The 27559-nt window shown below is 40.0% G+C and overlaps 2 protein-coding genes across 6 annotated transcripts in view; one reads left to right on the top strand and one right to left on the bottom strand.

The window, feature by feature from the left end:
• The window catches only part of IMPG1 (interphotoreceptor matrix proteoglycan 1), a 147948-nt gene extending 135282 nt beyond the window's left edge, over positions 1 to 12666 (top strand). The window contains 4 exon segments of the mRNA XM_043890205.1: positions 5400 to 5562; positions 10381 to 10453; positions 12590 to 12605; positions 12608 to 12666. Of these exon segments, the coding sequence (XP_043746140.1) occupies positions 5400 to 5562; positions 10381 to 10453; positions 12590 to 12605; positions 12608 to 12666 (311 nt within the window).
• A 4658-nt stretch (positions 12667 to 17324) lies between these two features.
• Positions 17325 to 27559, bottom strand: part of MYO6 (myosin VI) — a 157939-nt gene continuing 147704 nt past the window's right edge. For 3 of the 5 annotated variants that reach the window (XM_043889839.1, XM_043889843.1, XM_043889840.1), the window contains 4 exons: positions 25065 to 25196; positions 22451 to 22477; positions 19681 to 19899; positions 17325 to 19168 (listed from right to left, as the gene is read on the bottom strand). In XM_043889839.1, the coding sequence (XP_043745774.1) occupies positions 18969 to 19168; positions 19681 to 19899; positions 22451 to 22477; positions 25065 to 25196 (578 nt within the window). In that variant the 3' untranslated portion in view covers positions 17325 to 18968. The remainder of the gene's footprint in view (positions 19169 to 19680; positions 19900 to 22450; positions 22478 to 25064; positions 25197 to 27559) is intronic. The other 2 variants (XM_043889842.1, XM_043889844.1) reach the window with 1 other exon arrangement.

Here is a 27559-nt window from a genome sequence, read left to right as displayed (position 1 = left end):
GGACTGATTTCCTTTAGGATGGACTGGTTGGATCTCCTTGCAGTCCAAGGGGCTCTCAAGAGTCTTATCCAACACCACAGTTCAAAAGCCGGTGCTCAGCTCTCTTTAGAGTCCAACTCTTACATCCATACACGACTACTAGAAAAACCATAGCCTTGACTAGACGGACCTTTGTTGGCAAAGTAATGTCTCTGCTTTTTAATATGCTATCTAGGTTGGTCATAGCTTTTCTTCCAAGGAGTAAGCATCTTTTAATTTCATGGCTACAGTCACCATCTGCAGTGATTTTGGAGCCCGAAAAAATAAAGTTTGTCACTATTTCCATTGTTTCCCCATCTATTTGCCATGAAGTGATGGGACCGGATGCCATGATCTTAGTTTTCTGAATGTTGAGTTTTAAGCCAACATTTTCACCCTTCTCTTTCACTTTCATCAAGAGTCTCCTTAGTTCTTCTCCGCAGTTTTTTAAGGAGACGTAAATCAGTTCGGACTCATATTAACAATATAATTTCATTCCATCTATTTCTACTTCTTTTGCTATTGAGCGCCACCTAGCGATCACTAGATTTCATCGCATCAAAAAAAAAAAAAGTCCCTAGTAAAGGCCTAACAGGCCCTCCGCCGGGACCAGCCCCAAGAAGCCTAGGTTTCAGCCACCCTGAGCTGAAATCCTGCCCTAGATCGGAACCCTATCAAAGGAGATGCCTCACCTCCTGTCAAACACTTGAGTGTTAGGACAGCGCAAGGCAAGAGGATGATGAAATGGTAAAGAATGATGAAGTACAGGGCGGATAGGGATCAATACCCAGACCCAAGGATTTGGGACAAGTGACAGGATGTTCTAGGGGGAGGCGTGTGAGTGCAATGATCCAGAGTTAGTGACACGTGGGCCTGAGACCCTCAGGGGCTGGCACGAAGGGAGAGTCTGTTTTCAAGCTTGAGCAGATGAGTAGAGTATCTTTGGGATCCGTAACAGAGGGTTTGTAAAAGACAGTCTTGGACCATCAGGGACCTATGAATTTATAAACTGCTTGATGACCTGGATCATAATCTTTTTAGCTTTAACTGTAAAGTGCTTCCAAGTGTCCCCTGCAGGCAGCAGGGACTGTTCACTAAATGTGTTTTGATTACATGATGTAGAGTTGAAAGACAACCTTCCTCAGTCAGCGCTTGGGAATGCTTGTCAAGACCTTTAAAATGCAAGCCTACTGCTCTGCATGCGTGCATGCATGCTAAGTCACTTCAGTCGTGATCGACTCTGTGTGACCCTACGGACTGTAGCCTGCCAGGTTCCATCTGTCCATGGGATTTTCCAGGCAAGAATACTGGAGTGGGTTGCCATGCCCTTCTCCAGGGGATCTTTTCCGACCCAGGGATCGAACCCATGTCTCTTATATGTCCTGCATTGACAGGTGGGTTCTTTACCACTAGTGCCACCTGGAAGCCACTGCTCTGTAGGCTAGTCCCCCAAAAAATGACATAGGAAAAGCAAGTACTTTATAAACTAGGTGCATTTGTTCTTCAGATTTACACAATCCAGGGCCCCCAAATGTGGATAAATTCATTTCTCGATTTCTGCCTTACTATGTTCTGTTCAGTTTTACTGATGCATAGCCTATGCTCGGCTGGGCTGAAGGGAATATTGGTAAAACAGAAACATTTTTTAAAACAGAAACTCGTGTGGCTATCCCACATTTTCTATTCCTTTTTCAGAGGGTCAGGCTCTGTGCATTCGGTCTCCTTCCCAAGTTAAATCTGTTTCTCCACAGCAAAGAGGGCAGTGGGGAACTCCACTATTCCCTTGCGGCCTCTGCCTTCAGGACTGCAGGCCTGGGTGTCAAGCTGCTGACAGCTGTTATTTATTAAGCCAGACCCCGGATGTGAATCACCTGGGTTGTCAGGGTAAATGTGAGTTCTTTCCTAAACAGTGGCAAAGATTGCTTTATGTGGCCGGCTTTAGGAAATGTGAGGCAGGGAAACTGTTCGCTTTACTCAGGGCTCTTGGTCCACAGGAAACCTCAAGTTGCAGAAAAATACAACTTTAAGTAAATATCTAGCAGGTCTATCTTGCTGGGAGACCCAAAAATATGTTTTCAAGGAGCTGCTCTCACCTGCCTATTGGACTGGTCTCACTAACCTCCCTCGCTCTCTTTTTCCACCACAAGGAGTCACTGGATCAGGAGTGAACATGAGGGTCAATGGAATTCTCATCCCACAAGCTGCCCACACCCACACGCAGGGCTTCTGTGTGGTCAGTAACCTTGGCAAAGCATCTGACGGCAGCCTTCACTTGAAGATGCGCAGTAGACATTAGCTTATCAGTGACTCTGACAGGCTTAGAAGGAAAAAGAGAGGGGAGTGTAGCTGGAGTCAAAGTCCAGGGGAAAGAGAAACCCGTTATGTTTATTTTGTCTAGCATTAAAAAAAAAAAAAAAACTAGCCACCAAGCCTACTTTTAGTATGTGTGTGTACTAAGTCACTTCAGTCGTGTCCGACTCTGTGCAGCCCGAGGGACTGTATCCCCCGAGTCTCCTCTGTCCATGGGATTCTCCAGGCCAGAATACTGGAGTGGGTTGCCATGCCCTCCTCCAGGGGAGCTTCCCAGCTCAGGGATCCAGCCCACATCTCTTACATCTACCTGCATTGGCAGGTGGACTCGCTACCACTAGCACCACCTGGGAAGCCCTATAAAACATTAAACCCGACTGAATTCGAGTTCTGCAAATGTTCCCGCTTGGGAAATACTAGCTCAGAGGATCACTGAAACAATCCTAACTCTGAGACTGCTGAGATCTGTGTACATAAATCACAAGTCTGATTACAGCCCTCCCCTGCCCACAGATCCTCCATGGCCCTCACCTCCTGTCAAGTCCAAAGTCTTTAGCCCGGCATTCAAGCCCTACCAGAGCTTGGCCTGAACTTACCTCTCCAGGCTCAATTCCCTTCCTTTCCGTCCACGAGTCTCTGCTCCCACCACGCTGGGCTTGCCTATTGCTCTCCCACCTCCATGCCTCTGCTTATGCTGGATCCAGTTCAAATTCCTTTCCTAGTCTTTGCACATCCAAATGCAATCCACGTTAGACACAGGGTCCAACAATCTGGCCCCCTTGTCTCTAATGTATCCTTGTGGTTAGAGTTCTTATACCAGACCAGACACTTGGCTTCTTGCATAGAAGCATCTGTGTATGTGTTATACTGTGCCCCCTCGGCTTCTTGAAAGCGGGGCTTCATACCGGATTGCCTGTCCCCTAGTCCCTAACCGGCTTCCCCGGTAGCTTAGCTGGTAAAGTATCCGCCTACAATGCAGGAGACCCTGCCTCAATTCCTGGGTTGGGAAGATCCACCAGAGAAGGTATAGGCTACCCGCTCCTGTATTCTTGGGTTCCCTGGTGGCTCAGATGGTGAAAAAAATCCATCTGCAATGCGGGAGGCCTGGGTTCGCTCCCTGGGTTGGGAAGATCCCCTGGAGAAGGGAACAGGCTACCCACTCCTATTCTGGCCTGGAGAATTCCGTGGACAGAGGAGTCTGGCAGGCTACAGTCCATGGGGTCTCAGAGTATGACATGACTGAGTGACTTTCACTTCACTAGTTCCTAACACATGATAGGTGCTTATTGAAATAATCTGAAGGGTAAATAGCTGATGCAATTCAATGGAAACCCTTCTAGGCAGAAACAGTGGTCTGGGGACCAGTGGCCTGCTGTGGTTCTCCCATCAGCATGTGATGATCCTGGCCTTTCACTTCTCCCCTGGACGGCAAGATGTGCTCAACTCCAAAAAGACAAGGAAGGGTCTAGAAGGCGCCATGATTCTCCCAGAGCTAAATAGTCTGAGATTTATAATTGTCTGTTGATTTGTAATCCACTTGATGAAGATTTTGAGACAATCCTACAGAATTAATAGAGTGAAAAAGAACAGTTGATGACTAAAAACAAAACAAAGAAAGACCTGAGGTCTTTGACTTTTTCAAAGAAAAGAACCCCTAGGGATCGGCAAGAGACTGAAAGAGATTTTCAAACCAGGAAGTTCTCGAAACTACCCATAAAAATGACTGACTACCACTTTAAAAGGTAACCCTGATCTTAAATATGTGTTTACCAGCTAATCGCTGCAGAAAATGTTTGCCTTAAAAAAATCCTAACCAAAAAAAAAAAAAGAATTTTATTGAAATATAATCGACCTGTAGTGTTTCGTGTGTCCAGCAAAGTGATTCAGTTACACATACATACAATATACAGGTATGTTTTCCTTTCAGATTTTTCTATAATAGGTTATTACAATGTATTGAATATAGTTCCCTGTGCCATACAGTACCTTGTTGTTAATCTATTTTATATGTACTAGTGTGTATCTGTTAATTTCAAACTCCCAGTTTATTCCTCCCCATTCCCTTCCCTGTTGGTAACCATAGTTTGTTGTGGCTGTGAGTCTATTTCTGTTTTGTAACTAAATTTACTCATATCATTTTTTTTTAAGACTCCACACATAAGTGATACTCTATGATATTTGTCTCTCTCTCTGATTACGTCACTTAGTGTGATAATCTCTGGGTCCATGCATGCTGCGGCTATGTATATATATGTACCACACCTTCCTTATTCGTTCCTCTGTTGATGGACATTTAGGTTGCTTCCATGTCTTGGCTACTAAACATAGTGTTGCTATGAACACTGGGCTGGGTGTATCTTTTTGAATTTAGAGTTTCTGTCTTTTCCAGATATACACCCAGGGAAAAAAAATTTAATTCTCTAATGAGGTGGTTGTCAAAATGTGCTCCCCGGGTCAGATACATTAACATCATCTACATTAGAGAATTTTTTAAATGTTCTGCTCGCTTTTTTCTTAAGATTTTTTTTTTAATGTGGACCATTTTTAAAGTCCTTGTTGAATTTGTTACATTATTGCTTTTGTTTTTTTGTGGGTCTTTGGGGGTTTTTTGTTTGGTTGGTTGCTTGCTTTGGCCATGAGGTTGTGGGGACCTTAGTTCCCTGACTGGGGATCGAACCTGTACCGCCTTAATTGGAAAGCAGTCTCAGCCACTGGACTGCCAGAGAAGTCTCCCTCTTGTTTGTTAGTGCCTTAGACACACAAATTCTTGGTCTCTAAACCTCCTGCATCAGAAATTGTGATGGTGGGGCTCAGGAGTCTGACATTCAACCAGGCCTCTAGCTGATTCTGATGCACACCGAATATGTCATCCCCTGTGTCTGTAAACTCACTCATTAAAGATATAGAAATGCTTGGTTCTCTTTTCACTGTACTCTGTTCTCACTCCTGTACCACTCACGTCAAAGTGGGGTGATGGCAAACCTATTTGATCTTCTATCTTGACTTCTGCTGGTTCCACTGCTCAGGCATCCACGCATCAATAAAATATACCCTATTTTTTTTTTCTACAGCGGATCAAGCAGATCCCTGCAAATTCCTGGCCTGCGGCGAATTCGCCCGGTGTGTGCGGAATGAGTGGACTGAGGAAGCTGAGTGTCGCTGTCAGTCGGGGGACCCAGGCCCTTGTGCTCCCATAGACTGTGAAGACATCCCGGGGAAGGGATCACCGTGCAGGTGAGGCCAGCATCTCGGCACTGAGACCCGAGGATTCACTCCTTAGGCTTCTGAGACACCCATCATTAGCATGTCTTCACATGGTCCCTTAGACCATGACTCTTAAACTTCAGCGAGACTGTGTCAGAGAAGTACTTGTGAAAACACCCACGGCTGGGCCATGCGAGGCTGTTTCTGGTTCACTACTCTGGCTAGGGCCCAGGCATGGCTGCTGCTGGGCCAAGGACCACACTTTGAGAACCATTTGTCCTCAACCTTTCCACAGGATTTCCTTAAGACCAATTAGGGAAGAAAAATGAGCCTATATCAGTTTCCTTCTACTAATGGCCACTTACCCTGATTTCCCACTGGGGGGCTCATGGCTAGCTGCTTGCACAATCAACAAGAAAGGAGAGAAATTTAGCCCTTTTCTTGATGAAACATACCCTGTTAGTTTCAAGTGTTTTAAAGACCATTATCCAGTAGGGGTTAAGAAGCAATTGGCTCAGCAATTTACTAAGCAAGTAGCAAGACACATTTCTTAACTTCTCTAAACCTCAATTTTTTCACTGGATAATGAGACTAATAAAACCCCCCTGCTGGGTTGCCGCAGGGGGGTATGTGAAATGACATTTATTAAACATCATTACAAAGAACACAAAACACAGAGTATCTGTTCAAATAAGGGGGGGGGGTTATAATGATGCTGTCAATTTTCCCTGAGTTAATCCCAGTTAAAACCCTGACAGGATTCGTTATGGAATTTGACATTCTGGAAATAAAAATATACAAGAGAAAATCTTGAAGTACAGTGGTGGGGAGGCCACTCTATAAAATAGGAATACATAAAATAATAATATTTAAAGCATTAAGATAGATACAGACCTAGACAGTAGATCAATAAAACATATATAAGCCCCAAACAAAACCTTATATATCAGGAAATTTATTTTAACAAGCATTTCAAATCAGTCGGGTAAGTATAGAGTTAACAGCAATGGAGTAAAACTGGCCCTCCATTTAGAAAAATAAATTAAAATTAGTTTATTACCACATACAAATCAACATCAAAGATTCAAACCTAAAATTGAAAAAATATGAGGAAATTTTTTTCTACATTTCTACAAATTGGGCTTTGAAAAAAATTTTTCCTAAATAAAACATCAATCCAGGAAGACATTAAGAAGAGGATTTCCACAGGGGCAAGGGCACCAAAAATGAAATAAACAGATAAGCAATGAGGTGGGAGAAAAATATTTACAACTGATAGATAAAGGATGAATATCCCTACTAATAAGAGCTCCTACACATCAATAAAAGGTAACATACTAATATTAAAATGAGCAAAAAATACAGAGACACAGTTCATAGAAGATATCCAAATGACCCATGAAGCATAGGAAAAGATAACCAATCTCACTACAAGCAGGGAAATCTAAAACCAATATGGAGATATCATTCGTTACTCATAGGTTTACCAAAAGAAGGTTAATAGCATCCAGTGCAGATAACATCAGGGAAGAACTAGTTCTATCAGGCATTACCGGTAGAAAAAATGGGAAGACCTTTTTGCAAAAGAAAGTTGTCAATATTTTAAATTTGATACTCTAAATACTCTAAATAAGATACTCTACTTTTAGACAATTATCCTTACAAAAATAGTTGCACTTTGCAATGTTCACAGCATCATTGCTTTGAGTCATGAAACAATTATGCAGCATATCGGTAGGGGATCAGTTAAATCCATAGTGTGGTGTTATATTCATTGTAGAATATGGCAATTAAAAGCAGTAAGATAGTCTACTAGAACTGCTGTAGAAAAGGAGCAAGACATTTCATTAAATGAAAAAAGTAAATTTCAGGATAATAAATGCCATTTATGTAATGTATTAATAACTGGAACATGTACTTATAAGTATTTTAGGTTCAACCATATGGCATTGCCATTTTGTCAGTCACAAATCACACAGTGTTATATGATTCATTCTAGTGACAGTCGCTCAGTCGTGTCCAACTCTTTGTGACCCCATCGACTAAGCTGCCAGGCTCCTTTGTCTATGGAACTTTCCAGGCAAGAATACAGGAGCGAGTTGCCATTTCCTTCTCTAGGGGATCTTCCCAACCCAGAGATCAAACCCAGGGCCCCTGCATTGCAGGCAGATTCTCTACCATCTGAGCTACCAGGGAAGCCTACTGATAAGAGACATTTCTAAGTATGGAGACAGGTCAGCTTAAAAAGTATCAGCAGATACATACTTGACTTTATCTTGTAATCTACAGACAATACATTAGAATATGTAATGAAGCCATATACCTTTTCCAAAGGAATACCAGAGACAGAGTAGCAATAAAATTATAAACAACAATCATCAATCAGATGAGCTTATCTCTCTCGGAGAGATGGGGACTGACTGGGCGAGTGGTCAGGAAGGAAATACAATGTGCTTTCAAAATCATAGCAAATATGTGGACTAATAGGTTCACTTAACTGTCATTAAACTTAACAATGGAGAGGAGCAGATTTGGGGTCCACAGTTTTTAATTATGTGAATATGTTCCTATTTCACCTATGTAACATAAAATGAAAGGGGGAGGAAAGGAAGAAAGAGGAATGAGCAAGGCCCCAATAAGATGTGGAAGAGAAAGGGGTTGCACGTGCCCTTTACAAACAATGAATATAATTTCTATTTTAATCAACCTTATTTCCTGTTTCAGATGGCTACACAATTTGTAATTTTAGTCACCCTTCTTCTAGAGGAAGAAAGATCACTTTTCTGGGTGGTTATAAATGAAGTCAGCAGAGCAAAGCATGAGATGATCTGGAAAGCTGTCATGAAGGTTTGCTGTGCCTACTGCCTCCACTTGTGCCTGCCTCTGGGGGCTGACATGGACCCCAAAATGCAGTTACACAGGGATAAGGTGCCCCTGGCACCACTTCAATTCAACAAACACGTTCGAGTACCCATGTGCTCGTTGCCATGTTAGATGCTGGGTAATAGATAGGAAGGAGAGAGAAAGGGCCCTGTGGACTGCAGCTTGCCAGGCTCCTCTGTCCATGGGATTCTCCAGGCAAGAATACTGGAGTGGGTTGCCATTTCCTTCTCCAGGGGATCTTCCTGACCCGGGGATCAAACCCAGGTCTCCCATACTGCAGGCAGATTCTTTACTGTCTGAGCCACCGAGGAAGCCCAATAGATAGGACGGGAGGGAGAGAGAAGGCGAGTAGGAGGAAAGGACACAAGAAGAATGAAGAGAAACTCAATTTCTTTGGGGGGTGGAGAAGAGATATCTGCCACATCCCTTCAATTCTACTCTTTCCAACTCCTTGATTAAAAGATCCCTTTTCAAATGTGAAGTATTAAGCCCTGAGTATTATATCCTCTGGAGAAGAAGACGTATTCTTGCCTAGAGAATTCCATGGACAGAGGAATCTGGAGGGCTGCTGTCCATAGGGTCGCACAGAGTCGGACACGGCTAAAGCGACTTAGCATGCATGCATGCATTGGAGAAGGAAATGGCACCCCGACTCAATGGACATGAGTTTGAGTAAACTCCAGGAGTTGGTGATGGACAGGGAGGCCTGGCATGCTGCGATTCATGGGGTTACAAAGAGTCGGACACGACTGAGCGACTGAATTGAACTGACTGAATGTTTTAATTACAGCAAGATCATAAGTTTACTCACATGCTATACCTCAAATAGGGTGGGGTGGGGGAAGGTCCATTTTTTTTTCCCTCTAGAAGATATTCCTACCTCCCTTTTGAACCCTTTCTCCACTGGATAATGAAGGTGTGGGGGAAAATATGAGAGGGAGAGGTTGGAGTTTAATATACTCCAATCTAGTTTATAAAACTTCATTTGATTAGTAGTTCATTTGAGCCGACTCAGCTCCCTTGGGATATACAGCCCAGCTCACAGGTCCACCCCGACTCCCCTCTCTCCTCCCAGGTGGTATCCAGATGTATGGCGGAACGAGGTGGCTCTCTTTGTCTTACAAGATCCTTTGAGAAGTTTCTGTTCCCATGGTCCCCTCACCGGTGACCTCTTAGTCCTGACCCCAGTATCTGCCTGATCCTTGGTATTCTTGGAGCCTCCAATTTTCCCAGCTAGGGCAAACACAAACCAAAATTGCTACCTTAGCTGGAGTCAGAAGGAACAAGGAACTTGATACTCATCCTCTTTAAACCACCCATCTCAGTTTTCCACCTTCTTCCAATCAAACACGAGGACAGGGACAGGGTTTCCCTCCTTCCCCCGTTCCCTGAAATTATACTGGACAGAATATTGACAGAAGGCAAAGAGTTTACTGATAAATAAATATACATCAGAAAACATCTCACAAATACCATACTCATAATTTAAAGAGAAAAAAAAAAAGCAAGGTGTAAAACGTGTGTACAGTATTATCAGAGATTATATGACATGTAAATATGAGAGTCTGGAACTATATACATAAAAATTTTAAATGCATTATATTTTTAAATTGCATGAACAAAATGTTATTACAGGGTTGTTTTTCAGCAACCACAGGTCAGAATTTGAGTTCAAAAATAACCCCACTTCTTGCAAGATAAACATCACCCTTTCCCATGAGCTTTGTTCAATCCTACTGAGACCATTGCCAATGGAATAGTAAGCCAACTGGAAGGCAAAACTCGGGGCGGGGGCTGGGTAATGCAGGAAGCATGTTTCCCCCAACTCCAATGGAAGACACCTGCAAAAATATGCTATTTTCACTTGTTACGATCATTTTAAAACATTATATGAGAAAACTGTAGCTGCTCTTAATATTGGTAAGTCCAGGAAACAGGATATCTTGTTTTTGCTTTCTTTTGTAGATCACTAGACCAATCTAAAAATCAAGTGTATGAACCTGGTGTTAAAAAGTTCCAACATCAGCAAGATAACAAGGTAAGACTGTATTTTCATATGTTGGTTTTAATTGATGAAATAGAATTCTGAAGGAAATTAAAAATATTTCTGGGCCTGACTCATATTTTAAATAGAGATAAGAAAAAAACACTTTTTCTTTATTTGCCAGGCTTTTTAATTTTGTGTTTTAAGAGGGAAAAAGGCATTTCCTGGTACAAAAAGGATACAGATAGAGGCTGGCACTAATTGAAATATGTAGACAAAACAGTAAGATTTCAGGGGGAAAAAAGCATATTATAATATTTCTAACCTTTTCTTATAAAAATACACATGCAGTTTATCAAATGCATTTCAACAAGGTTGAATTTTTCATAATCATTATTTATATACATGGAGTTGAGTAATTATATATGTATACATATACATATGTGAAATGTCTTTTTATTTCAAATCATCAGCTAAAACAAAAATATGTAGGAGAAACATGATTTGTGAACAATGAGCAGCATCAAAAATTCCTAAAAATTCATCCTCAGATAAAGGTTTCTTCCAGTGTTCTAGATGTCTCTTTCAAAATACTCATCCATTCAAATAGAACTGCCATATGACCCAGCAATCCCACTTCTGGGCATACACACTGAGGAAACCAGATCTGAAAGAGACACGTGCAGCCCAGTGTTCATCGCAGCACTGTTTATAATAGCCAGGACATGGAAGCAACCTAGATGCCCATCAGCCGATGAATGGATAAGGAAGCTGTGGTACATATACACCATGGAATATTACTCAGCCATTAAAAAGAATTCATTTGAATCAGTTCTAATGAGATGGATGAAACTGGAGCCCATTATACAGAGTGAAGTAAGCCAGAAAGATAAAGAACATTACAGCATACTAACACATATATATGGAATTTAGAAAGATGGTAATGATAACCCTATATGCAAAACAGAAAAAGAGACTCAGAAGTACAGAACAGACTTTTGAACTCTGTGGGAGAAGGTGAGGGTGGGATGTTTCAAAAGAATAGCATCTATATTATCTATGGTGAAACAGATCACCAGCCCAGGTGGGATGCATGAGACAAGTGCTCGGGCCTGGTGCACTGGGAAGACCCAGAGGAATCGGGTGGAGAGGGAGGTGGGAGGGGGGATTGGGATGGGGAATACTTGTAACTCCATGACTGATTCATGTCAATGTATGACAAAACCCACTGCAATATTGTAAAGTAATTAGCCTCCAACTAATAAAAATAAATGAAAAAAAATACTCATCCATTCAATCTTTTGACTAAAATTTTATTCTACAAAGGGAAATAAATTATCTAATAATCAAGTTAGCATAAGAGCTTTTAAAATAACTTTTCAAAAAATACCTTGGAGAATTTATAGCCTAAAATAACCTAGTTTCAAAAATTATACCTAATCTTTACAGTAAAAATGAGTGTTAATCAGCCAGTGTCCTGTCCAGTCTATCTGAGGCCTCTCTCTCTCTCTCTCTCTATATATATATATATATGTACATATATATGTGTATATATATATATATGTATGTGGTGCTAAATGGAAGCAAATGCAACAAAGCTTGCAACTGAAACTCATCATACAGTCAATATACAGCCAAGAAGGATGCTGAGGCCATCATACCACACACATATATCCAAGGGTGCACATGTATATAATCTCATATGTCCAAAGAATAATGTGTGCCATTTTTATTTCCTAAAACAAAGAACATTGAAAAGACAGGAAAGGGTCAGACTTGGGCCATAAAATGACAGTAGGACACAGGATCTGATAATGAAATATCCAGGATGAAGTGTACACCAGCTGAATTCAGAAGGACCAGGGAGAATCGAGAACCACATTTCCAATGAAGAAGCAGTTTGGAATAATAATGGTTGGAAGGGCACATGGTGACTGATTCACAAGCTATTTGCCACCCCTGCTTCAAGATACCAATTCAGTCTGAGAAGGTTTAGGAAGAAATTGAATACATTCTCAGTAGGTTGTAAAGTTAGAGATATTTGGGGGAAGGACATCGCCCACCTTTCAAAGAATATATCCTAAATGACAAGCATATTATCTCATCTACCAGCAGAGGTAATATTGGAATGAATCACTGGTTTGACCTTGGGTGGCATTTCTTAATCTCTTAAAAATATTTCTCTTCCAGGTAACCATGAAAAGAAATTTGAATTACTGACTATAGGATATGAAGAATTTAACTATCAAGATTGGGAAGGAAATTAAAAGCTGAAAATGTACAAATTATAATTTAATCTATCTCAAGAGAAATGACTTGCTTTCTCAAGGAAAACTGGATTCACTCTCTCAAAATTCTGAAAACCTAGGCAGGCATATCCACTGGTCATCAAAATCCAGGCATGTAGTCAACACTGAGAACCAGGTCACATCACATATCAAATAGAGAAGACTTATATACTTGAAGACCAATAAATTCTGAAGAAAAAGAAACTTATTATCAAAACCCAAAACACAATCAGTGAAACATATTAAATATTTTGGTTATTTCTCAGTGATAGTCAAGGTGATAGCAAACCAGGTTACTGTCCAGTCACCCTTAAAATATTGCTCACAGATCATTTACAAGTGCAACTTATTATGTGGGGGCAGGGGGGGGGTGGGATTGATCATATACCTGGAAATAAAGCTCTTCACATGTTAGGATGTACGTGAAAGATTATGCATGCAAGGAGATGCAGAATGAATGCATATGGGACATAAACTGTGGTGAGTACAGATGCTCCACACCTCAGTGTCTGTAGCTCTCATACCTCTTCAGTTCTCAGGCATATAGTTGTATAAGAAATTACTGCTTACACAGTAGATAATTTTGCTGCCAATAATTCCTAGGTTGTTCCTTCGAAGAACTGGGCTATACATACCATGGAAAAAATCTTACTTTTCTTGTAACTGCATAGACCTATTTTAAAGGAAGATATTATATTGGGGGCAAAAAGTGAGGTTGTACTTTGTGACATAACCAATTCCTCTTTCCCACCACGGAGGGACTATGTCTTCCTACAATTTGGTAACTTCACTGGGTAATCCTTGACACTAACTGTGGTGTGTGCATAGGTAGACTGACGTCAAGGTATTCCAGTTCAGCCAGTTTGTAATGTGCATTTAATGAAAAATGAATTCCTCCATATCTCTTTCAACTGTTCAGCCATCAATTATATTTGCTGCAAAACTTTAATTTCAATAAAATATGATATGCACTATAGCTCTACAGATTTATAATGTGTGTTTACTAGGTATCTCCTGGACTTGTTTTATAGATTATGGTCAATGATTTTAAGCATGCAAACCCTTGAAAAAAAAATCACTGATATGTCTCCCAAAGGCATAAGTTTCACCCCTGTTCTCATCCCAATCCTCCCCAAAGTGAGGAGTGAAGATATTGGACAGAGACTGTGTGTGTTCTGATAAAGTGCTGCAAAGCAAGGATGGTGGCAAGACGTGTACCTGCTCATTTCCATGGCCTTGGAACTCCCCAGAGGAAAACGTGCTTATCAGAAGCATGGCAGGCCAACCAGAAGCATACAAGAACAATTCCACCCAGACAGAAAATGAAAATCTGACGCCATGACCTCCCCGTCACGTGCCCTCCGCATCTGCGTGTCGCTTTGGGTAAGGAAAGAGAAGTGGGCATGCACTCCCAACTTCTGCCGGGAAGGGCTCCTGTGGAAGCAAGTGTCCCCCACCCTTTGCATCACCCACTTTACGGACTGGTCTTTTCCAGCCCCCCAGGGAAGAGCTGCGGAGGTAAGCCAGCCCATCTCCCTGCCATCAGGAGACCCTTCTGGATCATGGGAGGCTTCACACAAGGCAGCCTTCAGAGACCAGCTGTCTCTCAGGGAGGACCCTTCTTTGGGTCCCCAGTTTTTGCATCCTGTGTCACCTCACAAACAGATCGATGAGGGTCTGGGGAAAAGCAGTCAAGATTTGGTTTCTCTTTAATCTAGGCAAGTGGCTCACATATGATCCTGCTTTTCCCTGGAGGGAGAACCCAGAAGTTTGGGGTCAGAGCTCAAGGACCTTCCGATCACTCAGGTTCCTTGCCTGGTTCTCCACCTCCTGGCACAGGGTTTCCGGTGACTGGACCAACTTCAAGATCCCAGCTTCTCCAATTTATTCCATTGGACTGGAATGCAACATGGCAACACATATAACATTGACAACTTTGCAACATCTTGCAACTGTATTAAAAGCACAAGAAGCAAGAAGTTCTACACAGAAAGTATTTATTATTTGTATTTCCAGTACATCAGTATTTTAGGACAGTGTCAGATACACATCTTTAGGAAATAAGGAAAAATTAAGTAACAGATATAATTCATTGAATTTTCAAAATGAAAACAGCCAAGTAATATACCTACTTGGATCTGAAGGTAAGAGTCTGGTACAGGTAAAAATTAGGATTAAAGATTTTCTTTTTGATGTGAACTTTTTCCTGGTTATCTCCTGTTGAAGACTACGACAACCAAGCTGACTGCATACATGAGGCTAGTCATGGGGAAGGAAGACTACCCTGATTTCACTTGAACTTCACCGTTCTCCAGATCTGGTCCAGGAACGGGTAGGCCTGACTTCTCAAAGGATCTCTATGTCATCCTTCCACAAGGCTTATGCACACAAATCTACTGGCCTTCCCCAGCATGCCATTTCTATATGCTAAGAATGTATACACCAGGCCTGCCTCAGTCCAGGCTCAATAGGTCCATGGGCTCCGCTCTTATATTACATACAGTTCCTTCTAAAACTTGGGGAGGATCCAGGAGTACCTGGCCCCCTACACCGCCTCAGTGCTTTCCGCCTGGCATGCAGCTCTTCAGGATGCACCCCTGTTCTTTCTCTCCCATCACTCTTCTTTCTCCTTACTGTTCTAGCTGCCCCTGACCCCTGCCCCTGCTTGTCCTTATTGGAATTTTTAGGCATTCTCTGCCCTCCCCTCCCTTGTTAGTTTATCTTCGAGGAGAAATAAAAAGTCAGTAATTGTTACTGCTGGCTATGCGGCACAGACAAAAGCTGCCACCCCTTCTGAAGATGGGGAGTGACAGGGGGGCAACCCTCTGCAAACCCCAGGACTTACTCGAAGAAGTCTGCTTGCTTTGGTTCCGTGCTCCACGAGTGGCGTGAAGGCATTTCTCTCTCTTTCACGGTCTAGAACTCAATTACTTGAGTCGTCTGGATCCCTGTTAACCTCTTCCTTACGTAAAAGCAGTCAAGTCTACCACTAACACTGTAATAATTCACTGACTGATTCATCCAATACTATTTATTCTACTGATCCAGTACTCTCAAGGTGGTTCAGGTGAAGAAACCAAAGATCTACCTATTTGGATCCCCTGAGAACCATTGCAATAACCTGTGAATGAAAATGGCTTTTTAAAAATCCAATTAATAAAACTACAAAATCCTCATTATTCTTTGCGCCTGTGAGTTTCTATTCTCTAAGTTTTCACAAATACCACTTGTGTTCCACGTAAGATGCTATTTTCTTTTGTGATCCGATATGATCTTTTGTTTTGCTGTCTGCAAAAGAGTTCACTATGTTACTGGAAAGAATGACCTGTAAAAAGTCACTATAGGAAGCAGAAGGCAAGGTACAACAGAATGTCTTTTGTGAGGGCCCGGGCTCCTAAGGCACTCTTCTATCTCTTCCTGTTATCCTTTGAGACGGTGCCATCTACTCTACAACTAAGGAAACTCACTCCTCTCTTAACACGTGAGTATTAGAGAAACTTTCTCTTTTTCCATAGCTCACAATATGTGTCTTAAATGTGTTAATGAATTAGGAATTCCATTACAGCTGAATGTGAAAACTTTGTTTTCTCAGTTTTCATATTTTATGGACGTCTACCTTTACAAAGCATATGCTAAGGAAGGAAATGGTATTGAGCAAGACAAGCATTAAGAAGAATTGGTTCTTAAAGTAGAGCACGCTGGCTTAAACTTCTAATTTTATATCCCAATTAAAATGACTGATTAAAATTTAAATTTACATTTGATTCATCCGGTTTTCATCTGGCATTTCTGGGTTTGACTGCGAAGACTGTAAGAAGCTGCATGCACATTTTTCAGAACGCCACCTCCACTGTTTCCCTCAAAGGATGAAGGGTCCTAGGCTTCTCCAGCAAAGGGGCTTCTGCGTGTGTGAAGCTGTTATATGGAGGTGACTGGAAGTCCATCTGAACTAGGGCAGGTCTCCTGGAGTCAGAACTAACTCAGGAGACTACTTAAAATAGATGTGTTCTAGGACAACTGTGTAACACAATTAGCAATAAAATGACTTCAGGCTTAAGACTGACTGTAATTTTATCAGCTATTAAAGTAAAACACTATAAAGATCTGTAACAATGCTTTGCTGTGATATATTTCTTTTAAAAAAAATACTCAATTATTATTTCTTAGCTAGACTTTTTCTGTACCCTTCAGTGATTCAAAGAGCATAAAGGTCAGGCCCATTTCATAAACCCTTTGAGTGACTAAAGACTTCCAAAGCCTAGATAATGATCTATGACATCATTCCAAAGAAACTTTACTCGGACAGGATTTGAGCTGTAAAAACAAAACTGCACTCAAGGGCACTAAGTTCAGTTCTGGGCTTGAGATGGACATGGGCTGTGATACATCTCCCAAATTCTTCACAACTTGAGTTCTCTCATTTCCATAATTTACCCTGTGTGATTAGCTGTCCATCGAGTGCCTGCATGGATCTCGGACACACATAAAGCTGTTTCTGGAAGCAGTACTAAAGGCGCAAGGCATTAAAAAGCTATTTGATTGCTGAATTTTCTTCCAGGACTCTACTTGCTACCAGTTAAGAAGAAAGCTTATCCTTCACTATCCTATACAAATAAAAACACATTAAAGGCAAGTGATGAGAAGAGGAAGAAGAGCACATATTTATTTTCAGTAACCAGACCTTCTGTCACCAAATCACAGGGATTGTATGACCCAGGGTGGGTGAGTCTACCCAGTAACACAGCTTTCAAAGGATGATCACATTGACATTCTCAACAGGACAGACAGGACCGTTTAATTTCTTTCGCAGAAGACCATTATTTGCACATTGTCATAATAAATAAACATCTCTACACCAGGACATATTATGAGAGAAGCAATTCCGAAAACAGTGTCTGGCTCACAAGCTCTACTCTAGTCAGCTGAGAAACACTTTCCTAACTGAGGTGGCTCTTTCTAGGAGGAAAAAAAAATTACTGGAAATTCATTTCAAAGGTTTAGAGTCTTTGAACATCAGGGAAAAAAGGTATAGAGAATAATTTTATTTTCTAATTTTATTCTAAAATACAAACAAGACTCCTTAGGATTATGTCAACATAACTCCTTGATGTATTTCTGTTTCCAAATTCCTAATATGAAAGTTAGAAATACTAGGCTTGAAACTGCTGACATTTGATCAAAACTAAACAGCACACAAACAAAAACATTTTTTTAAATTATCAGTTACATGAAACAAGTAATTTCTAAGTAGAGGGTTTTTGAATTACAAAGCTTATAAAAGAGCTCTACAATTACCAGAATCTCAAAGGCCAAAAAAGACAAAAGGAATTTTTTTTAAAAAACAGGAGTGTTTTGAAGCAGAACACTAGATTAAAATCACATGAAACAACTTGGACAAGATTCTGATACAAAATTGCAACTGAGATGAAACTGAAAGAATATCTGAATTCAGTCAGTTAAGCCAAACTGCCACCTAAAACTCATTTCTTTTTCTAAATAAAACAAATGTTATCTCAAAACTTTCAAGCATTTAAATGATCCGAATTTCCTTTATTTGTTCATGGAGTGAGAGAACATATTCTTATAGCAACACAAAGTGATAGAAAAGCAAAACAAATCTGTGCAGGATACTATGTACCTTCTCTGTCAAAGATTTTATCAGACATATCAAGGCTCTCTCCAGAATTCTAGAACTTCAGGTAAATTGCTTTACTCAAACTAAGACGTTGCAAAATAGGGGGAAAAATACAAATTTCCACCTGTGATGGAAACTCCCATGAATTTCTGAAAAAGTTAGTGAAGGAAGAATACAGCTTTCAGATAAAAAACACCAGTGCCTTGATCATTCTAAGTGCCTTGATTGTTGTAAGAAAACTGAAGTTAAGTTTTCTTTATTCCAGTTTTATGGTACTGTGGCCTTCTTAAAAAGCAAGAATTCTGCATTAAAAAAAAAAACTTCTTTCCCTAGCGAACAATTAAAATGGATTTAAGGTAGTCTGTTGGCAAAGAGAGAGAGACGTCAGAGTCTGTCCAAGTGTAACAAGTATCACAATGATGATGATGAGAGGTCTAACAGTTACAGCTGGATATAGGAAAACAATTTTTCGGTCCCAAAGTCACTACCATAATTAACCTTAAATTAACAAAAAAGCCATGATTAGTAAAATCTGTTCACTTTGTGTAAGTCACCCTAACTTGATTGCGGGAGGGTTCAATCTCTGGGGCGCACTCCCTACCTAGTGCTGAGGCCAGGGCTCCCAGCTGCAAGGTTAGGGCACCTTCTACTTTAATAGATTCTGCAGCATGGCCGTGGCATACGTGGGTCTGGCCAGCCTGCTCTCGATCGCGCTCTGGAGATACTGGATGCCTCCGCAGCGCTCCCAGATTTCTTCGAACTGTCTTGGCAGAATCTCAGCACCGCGCTTTCGAGTCAGGCCTGTCTCTTCAAGATTCAGCTCACACATCTCCATGTCGTCCTTCCCTGCATGGACAGAGACATCAGAGAATTAACCACACCTCCTTTCAGATCCGTTTACTGTAAACTTCATTCCTGAAATCTCTACCAGTTGTCATAGATTTGAGAACTTTTAAAACTTTATTTCCTTCCTTGAAGGTTGAAATTTGCTTCATAAATTCACCAGTGACAAATGTGTCCTCCACCAAGTAAACCATTTCAAAATATACTAAGGATGCAGTTGATCCAACAAGTTACCAGGGTTAAGAGAAATGCTATATTTCCTGAAACCAGTACAAAGCAACCTATATAATTAGACATGAAAGGACCCAGACAAGTTTGTGTGTGTTCCAGGAGGACACAATCGAAGCGATTGATTCCACGCTGTAAATAAGTTATCCTCAACTGATGTGATTTAACTGCAAAACTCCAAGCCTCAACCCTGAACTTTAATCCATTATTACATTACCCCATTTCATTCAGAGGGTATACACTACTTTTCTGCTTTAGAAATTTTTGTTCATGGGAATCGTACACACCAGCCACGAGGAGGATGGGTGGCTTGTCAGGATGAAGCTCCATCTGCCGGGCAATCCATGGTCCATCAAAATGGGCATACCACCAGCCTTTCTTCTTATTCTGCGGGTCTTTGTACTGGTCCGCGGGGCGGATGAATGGGATGCGGAAGAAACGCTGCTGTCGGTTCATCTCGATCTCCTGCTGCCTGGCAGGGAGCTGGGCTGCCGGGTTCTGCTGAGCTATCACAGGGAACAAGGACAGTCACCCAAGGGATAAGGAAAACAGTCTTTAATCCTAGAACGCACCACCAATTTTTTTTTTAAAAAAGACGAGACAGGGGATCCTAATAGTGAATTTAAAACAAAATGTAAATATGAATTCTCTACAAATGAACACAGTTCAAAGCGTGATTTTTTTAGAATTTTCTCTCCCCCCGCACACACCCCAACGGCCAGCACCACACCACCAGCACCATCGGCAGCAGCAATAACAACAGCCCCCAGCCATTCCCACAGATGCTTGCATCCCTAAAATGAACTCATGCCATGAACTCACACGGCAGGAGAGCAAACTAGTTCTGTTTACTAGATTTCTAGTTTTCCTCCAAGGAGTTCAAATGAACGCTGCAGAATGATTTTTATGGGACCATTTATGATGAAACAAACTGCAATTTTACAAATCTGAGGGATTCTAGATATTTGTCAATTTAACCAGAATTTCCCCAGAAGTCAAAGACATAAAAGTTTTCTCCTTTGCCAACTGATTTGGGGATTTAAAATGGCCAAGATAACACAGATATTTTATGAATAAGATTTAAACAACTTCATGACAACAAAACTGTAACAGTAAGCATGAACTTTCACTCAGATTTACTTACTCTGAAATCAGACTTCTCTTGGAAAAAAATCCATTGCAGTAAGTGGAACGTGTATATTTGGTTCTCTTTGCCAATAGAAAAGAAAAATCCTTGCTTTTCTGTTAACACTGAGTATTCAGCTCACAGTAACCTCTTTTCCCTTGCTCAATTTTCATTACAGTTGGTGTTTTCTTTTTTTTTTTTTTTTTTTCTGAAAATACACAGTTCTCTGGGGCAATGACTTTACATCTTCAGGAGCATAATTATGGTAAATCTGTTTAATATACTCTAAAGGTAGACCAATCATTTACTGCAGCTCAGTTAAGAATCTCACTGGAACTAAGTATGTCAATGAAAACTTAGATGTCTAAGTCAAGGACAGCCACATGGCTTCTGTAAGACTTTCCAAGTACTGAAAGGATGAAATTACTCTTATTCTACCTCTTGCACCAATAGCAAAAGCTACAGAGCAGTTGCATTTATTTCTGTGCAAACAACAGAAAGCAAAAAGCAGTTAGCAGAGTTGTATATGCCTATGAAGAGAGAGTCCCAGCTTTGTTAGTGACTTAAAAAAGCTGTATCACCTTCAGCATGTTACCAGAAATGAGTTTATTCATCCTCTCATTCCTATTCCCTCAAAACAGCTTACAGTTCAGTGTTTCCACTTTGAGTTTTAAAAACTACCTACTCTGCAGGATATACACTAATTCAAAACTAAGACATTTTATAAAAAGAATTAAAAGGAAAAAACCCTTCCTTCCATCTTAAGCAGTGAATTAGAACTCAAGGTCCTACTGATAGAAACATACTAGATAGCAATGGCTGCCCATTAGTATAACCTACTTTCTTTCAAAATAACAATCTCCTGTTGGATAAAATTAAGGAACCCAACAGAAAGTCTTGGATGGCTTTTTCTACTAATGTGAAAAAGGAAACTGTATTTGGGAAGCCTGGAAATGAACAGTCATCTGGAAAAGTATAAAGATACAGATGTGGAAAGCTTGAAACTAATCTTCTAAACAACTATTTCTTTCACATTCAATTGTTCTTCTAAAGTGTATGAAAAAGTTTCAAATCTGTAAGTTTGCAACTTACTAGAAGCAGTAAAAAATAATTTGTGCACCAAATAAGTATCATTATTTTCAAATCATTACTGTTGAACTGATTTTAGAAGAAATTTACTGTACACTAAGATGACTCAAAGATTTTTACATTATCAAAAAACGTCTATCATAGGAAGCTATAGAAGTAACAGAATAATCTTCTCTTCCTATTAAGAGGTATTCTGTTAAGCTGTGTACATTATCACATGAAACTCCAACCTCTTCGGACAGAAATGCTTATACTATTAAATCATTTGAAACCAGCACCTAAAGTTAGTCTTTATTCTAAAAGACTAGCTGCTTATTAAGATAAGAGTTTTGCTACAATAGGAATTGCATATACTCAGCTTAAAATGCTAGGTTTTTAAACAAGCAAGTAAATCGATAAGACAGGGACTTCCCAGGTGGCGCACTGGTAAAGAATCCACCCGCTAACAGAGGAGACACCAGAGATGCAGGCTCAATCCCTGGGTTGGGAAGATCCCCTGGAGTAGGAAATGGCGAGCTGCTCCAGTATTCTTGCCTGGAAAATTCCATGGACAGAGAAGCATGGCTACAGTCCATGGGGTTGCAAAGAGTCAAACATGACTGAGCAATGGAGCACTTTGACAAAATAACAGATTAATTAAATTTTTTCTGCAAATATATTTTGGAATGATCCAAATGAAAGTACTATCTCAAATTAAGTATCTTAGTACAGATAAACCAAAATTAATGTACTACAATTCACCTTAAAATTGTAGCAAAACAATGTTTAGAAGAAGTTAGTACTTATAAAGTATTTTTAACCCATCTTCCAGTTAGCTCATGAGTTACCACCCATTGACTTACGTGAATTGTTCAAAAATGGTGCAAAATCTGTGAACAAATATTTTATGTTGAAGAAAAGATAAAAATGCCAAAAATGTTAAATAAGCATTCTTCTAATTCATAACGACTTCCCATCAATGGAGGTGGTGACTAACCCTATCCATAGCCAAGTACTCCTATAATAACCTACAAGTAGATGCTGCTTTCCAACTTTTTAAAATCTATTTTGATTATGTTTGGGGGACATCCTTATTGATACAAAGAGGACCAAAGTTTAATTTCTAAACACAGTAATATCCAAACAAAAATCCAAAACAGCAACTTAATAATCAACATGAGGGTACCGTTAAAGCCTTACTAGAATTTTTACAGGGGGAGAAAAAGGGAATAAACTCATAAACTCACTAAAAATGCTTTTTATATAGAGAAAAAGCACTACCACACTTACATATACTCAGCAGGTTTTAATTTCTTCACACAGTTTTAAATCTTAAGCTGACATTTTTAGTTAGGAACGATGAAATAAAACTACTCTCCAAAGTCACTGTTTCAAGCAAGCAAATATAAATCTTTACTGGTTAATTTGCTACTGCCCCCCAAAATTATTTCTGAAAGCCTCCTTCTAGGGTAAATGTGATGAGGGGCGTGCCCCCCTACTACAGCAAAAGGAAAAGGGTCCTGAGCCTCCCAGGTCCTAACTCTTAAGAACTAATCTTGATTTGTCAATGTCTTCAAGGCAGTAACACCAAGGTTATATTTTTGTTAATCGCTAAGTTGTCATCATTTTGCTTTCTCAAATTACAGAAGTCCAGTCCTTCTAAATATTAAACTGCAAAGCCATTCCTTTTACAAGTCAAGCAGCTGCACCATCAGGAAACCTCCTGGAGAACAGAGTTTTCTCAAATGAGCCGTTAATCAACCTGGTGCCCGTCACTTTTCCTTCTAACTGTACTCCTGTGTCAGAATGAATTTTCCGTGAGAAAAAAATAAAAATGTACTTCTCAGAGAAGAAGTTACATTTTACCCTGAAAATGCACCATGTTCAATTAAAATTCTCTGAAGACTACACATATGTGGAGTGTGTTCATACACAAGTCCTAGTTTTGTTCACATACCTGGATGGGACCCTTGGGAAATTTTCTTAATCTACTCTGTTGTTCCTCCCAGTGGTACATTATGAATGGAAACATTATGGGAACCAGTAAGGCAAGCCACATTTTACTTGCTCCTTTTGGGGCAAAGCTGGCTGAGTAAGGTGCCAAAGTTTGGTTTGATACAATAATAAAAACTTATATATTCATTAAAAATGTGGGTGTCAAATATGATAACATTTATTTCTTTGAAGAAGTGCATTCAGATGTATAAATTTTGAAATAGAACATAATGAAAGTCAATCAGTTGAAGGTCATGATTAGAACATTACAGCTAAAGATTAGCGCTAAAAAGAATACTCCTTCCTCACTTTTACAAAGCAGAGCAACAGTGGTAGGAACTTGGTACAGACAGTGAACAGAGAATGGAATCGTTGTATCATGTTCAATTCCCAGAGACAAAGTTTTAAACCAGAGAAGAGAGTGGTAGTTACAGAAGATCAATGTTTAGAGGGCTTTCCACCTGCCATCTCTTAGTTACAGGGCAAGCTTACCACTCTTTCAAGAGTCTTGCATTCTGATTGATGACACTCATGAACAGTCACTAACACTAACAACACTTCCCTTCCTCAATCCAATCTTTGCAACAGCTTAGAAACACTTAAATTTTACCATCTAACTGCCTTTCATCAAACACTGTTTTATTTGCTAGGAAGGTAGTAAGGAGACAAAATATAACCATGAGCTCATTTCCTAAGTCAGTTTGGGTCATGCAGGGCTAAATTATACTATCAAGAGTTGGGAACATACCTTTTCTAAAAAAAAGATATTAAATATGCTGTCACCTTGACATTAACTGGAATTAACCTAATCCAACTGCTCCTGTAGCAAGCTGAATAAATGAAATTCTAACTATTGTTTTTAAGACTGAAATTACAACTCACAGTTATTCTTACTTAATGTAAAGCTAGTATGTGCTTATACTAGGTTATGACTCTTCTGCGGTATTTCCCAATTCCATGTACACAACGTTGCCTTTTGAACAGTAAAGTAGCAAAATTAATTTTTAAGATCTCAGTCAAAAAATCAAATTCTGGCTGAGGGAAAATTCTTCTAAACCAAGGTACTATTTCTCACTCTTATATTTTCACAGTATTACAGTGTGTTATTTGCAATAAACATTCCTTTTTCATAGTAATCTTTATATTTCCACACTTAATCTTTACATTTGTCTGTATATGTATATGTGGAAAGAATACATATTTACAGCATTATCACACAACTTCCTCAGTAGCGACAATTCTTACCCTTGAATTTATCTTAATAAGTAAATTCAATACTTGTAAACAAATATGACTTTAAAGATGTATCTAACAGAAATAATACTCTGAAAGATAAGCCATCATGGTTGTGTTAGGTTCAGCGGACCCACAGTTCTAAAGTAAGAGGAAACTTGGACAGTTTTACCCAAGTGCCTTATGCATAGTTACATGTAATTATATACATATACTGTGGAACATTCAGAAGTACAGATGTGTTTTTACCATAATCAGTAACAGACTTTGGAGCACGCTGTTCTGTTTCCGTATTTCTCTTCTTGTTCTTGGATTTCCAAGCATGATACACTTTTAGTCGCCTATGAAATTCTTCTCTGCAAGCTGCCAGGAGCTCAATATCTATCAATTACATAGAAAGATTAAAAAAAAAAAAGCAATGAACATCCTAATTTAGTTCTCTAGCATAATTATTCTTTGGCATAAACATACATATTTCTAAATGAAGGTTTCATTTTTAAATTAACAGTGCAAAATCAAAAGTAAACCAATTATTGACAAAGATGAGTACTTTCATGGTAATACTATTTTTTAATACTTACAGAGCATTTTCTTATGCATAACTACTATCTTATATTTTTACTCCACACAAGAACTCTGGACCAAATAGGTCTTTTATAGATGAGGAACTGGAATCAGAGAGGTTAAGTCACTTGTCCAAGGTCATAGATCAGAATAACAGAATAAGAAGTCACTGTGCTCAAATATAAGCTAGATTTACAAGCACCACATGTTTGACATATGTAATTATGGAAATGAACTCAGTGACAAGGGAAAGAAGAACAGTGAGGCATCCTGCACAATTATGACATCTGAGGTCCTAGTCACAGTGTCCCAAATTAAAATGCTATGATTGACACGTGAACACAACTGTGTGGGATCCCCTGGATACAGTATTTTACTCTGTTCTGTGGAAGAAAAACAGCTTTAAAAAGGAAAATCTCCACTGCCATTTTTCACTCTGCATTCTTGGGCCAAAATCCTTGCAGAGGTAATCCCATGGACAGAGGAGCCTGAGGGGTATAGTCCACGGAGTCACAGAGAGTCGGCCACAACTGACGCGACTGTGCTCATGGACCAGAAGGGTCTGATGCATGGGCATTTAGCTATTACGAATAATGGCAGGAGTGCTCCGTGCTGTGCTTAATCGCTCAGTCGTGTCCAACTCTTCGTGACACCATGGACTGTAGCCCGCCAGGCTCCTCTGTCCATGAGATTCTCCAGGCAAGAATACTGGAGTGGGTTGCCATGCCCTCCTCCAGGGGATCTTTCCAACCCAGGGATCGAACCCAGGTCTCCCACATTGCAGGAGGATTCTTTACTGCCTGAGCCACCAGGAAGCACATGTTAGGAGAGTCAGTCATTGATACAGCCCCAACTGTAACTTCTCTATGCTCTTCCTCTCTGGCCTGCAAAATCAGTTTAACTTGATATCTTTTAGCTTTGTGAAGAAACTAGGTCTTCATTGCAAGGTGTGAGTAAAAACAGAATGGCTTCACAGTCATCAAGACAGTATGGTACTGGCACAAAGACAAAAATACAGATCAATGGAACAAAATAGAAAGCCCAGAGATAAATCCACGTACCTACGGACACCTTATCTTCGACAAAGGAGGCAAGAATATACAATGGAAAAAAGACAACCTCTTTAACAAGTGGTGCTGGGAAAACTGGTCAACCACTTGTAAAAGAATGAAACTAGAACACTTTCTAACAACACACACGAAAATAAACTCCAAATGGATTAAAGATCTAAATGTAAGACCAGAAACTATAAAACTCCTAGAGGAGAACATAGGCAAAACACTCTCTGACATAAATCACAGCAAGATCCTCTATGACCCACCTCCCAGAATACTGGAAATAAAAGCAAAAATAAACAAATGGGACCTAATGAAACTTAAAAGCTTTTGCACAACAAAGGAAACTATAAGTAAGGTGAAAAGACAGCCTTCAGAATGGGAGAAAATAATAGCAAATGAAGAAACAAAGTATTAATCTCAGATAAATATACAAGCAACTCCTGCAGCTCAATTCCAGAAAAATAAATGACCCGATCAAAAAATGGGCCAAAGATCTAAACAGACATTTCTCCAAAGAAGACATACAGATGGCTAACAAACACATGAAAAGATGCTCAACATCACTCATTATCAGAGAAATGCAAATCAAAACTTCAATGAGGTACCATTACACGCCAGTCAGAATGGCTGCTATTCAAAAGTCTACAAGCAATAAATGCTGGAGAGGGTGTGGAGAAAAGGGAACCCTCTTACACTGTTGGTGGGAATGCAAACTAGTACAGCCACTATGGAGAAGAGTATGGAGATTCCTTAAAAAACTGGAAATAGAACTGCCACATGACCCAGCAATCCCACTGCTGGGCATACACACTGAGGAAACCAGATCTGAAAGAGACACGTGCACCCCAATGTTCATCGCAGCACTGTTTATAATAGCCAGGACATGGAAGCATCCTAGATGCCCATCAGCAGACGAATGGATAAGGAAGCTGTGGTACATATACACAACGGAATATTACTCAGCCATTAAAAAGAATTCATTTGAATCAGTCCTAATGAGATGGATGAAACTGGAGCCCATTATACAGAGTGAAGTAAGCCAGAAAGATAAAGACCATTACAGTATACTAACGCATATATATGGAATTTAGAAAGATGGTAATGATAACTCTATATGCAAGA

The sequence above is a fragment of the Cervus elaphus genome, chromosome 28 (assembly GCF_910594005.1).
Source record: "Cervus elaphus chromosome 28, mCerEla1.1, whole genome shotgun sequence".
Taxonomy (NCBI): domain Eukaryota; kingdom Metazoa; phylum Chordata; class Mammalia; order Artiodactyla; family Cervidae; genus Cervus; species Cervus elaphus.
This window is presented reverse-complemented; position numbering and strand designations above follow the sequence as displayed.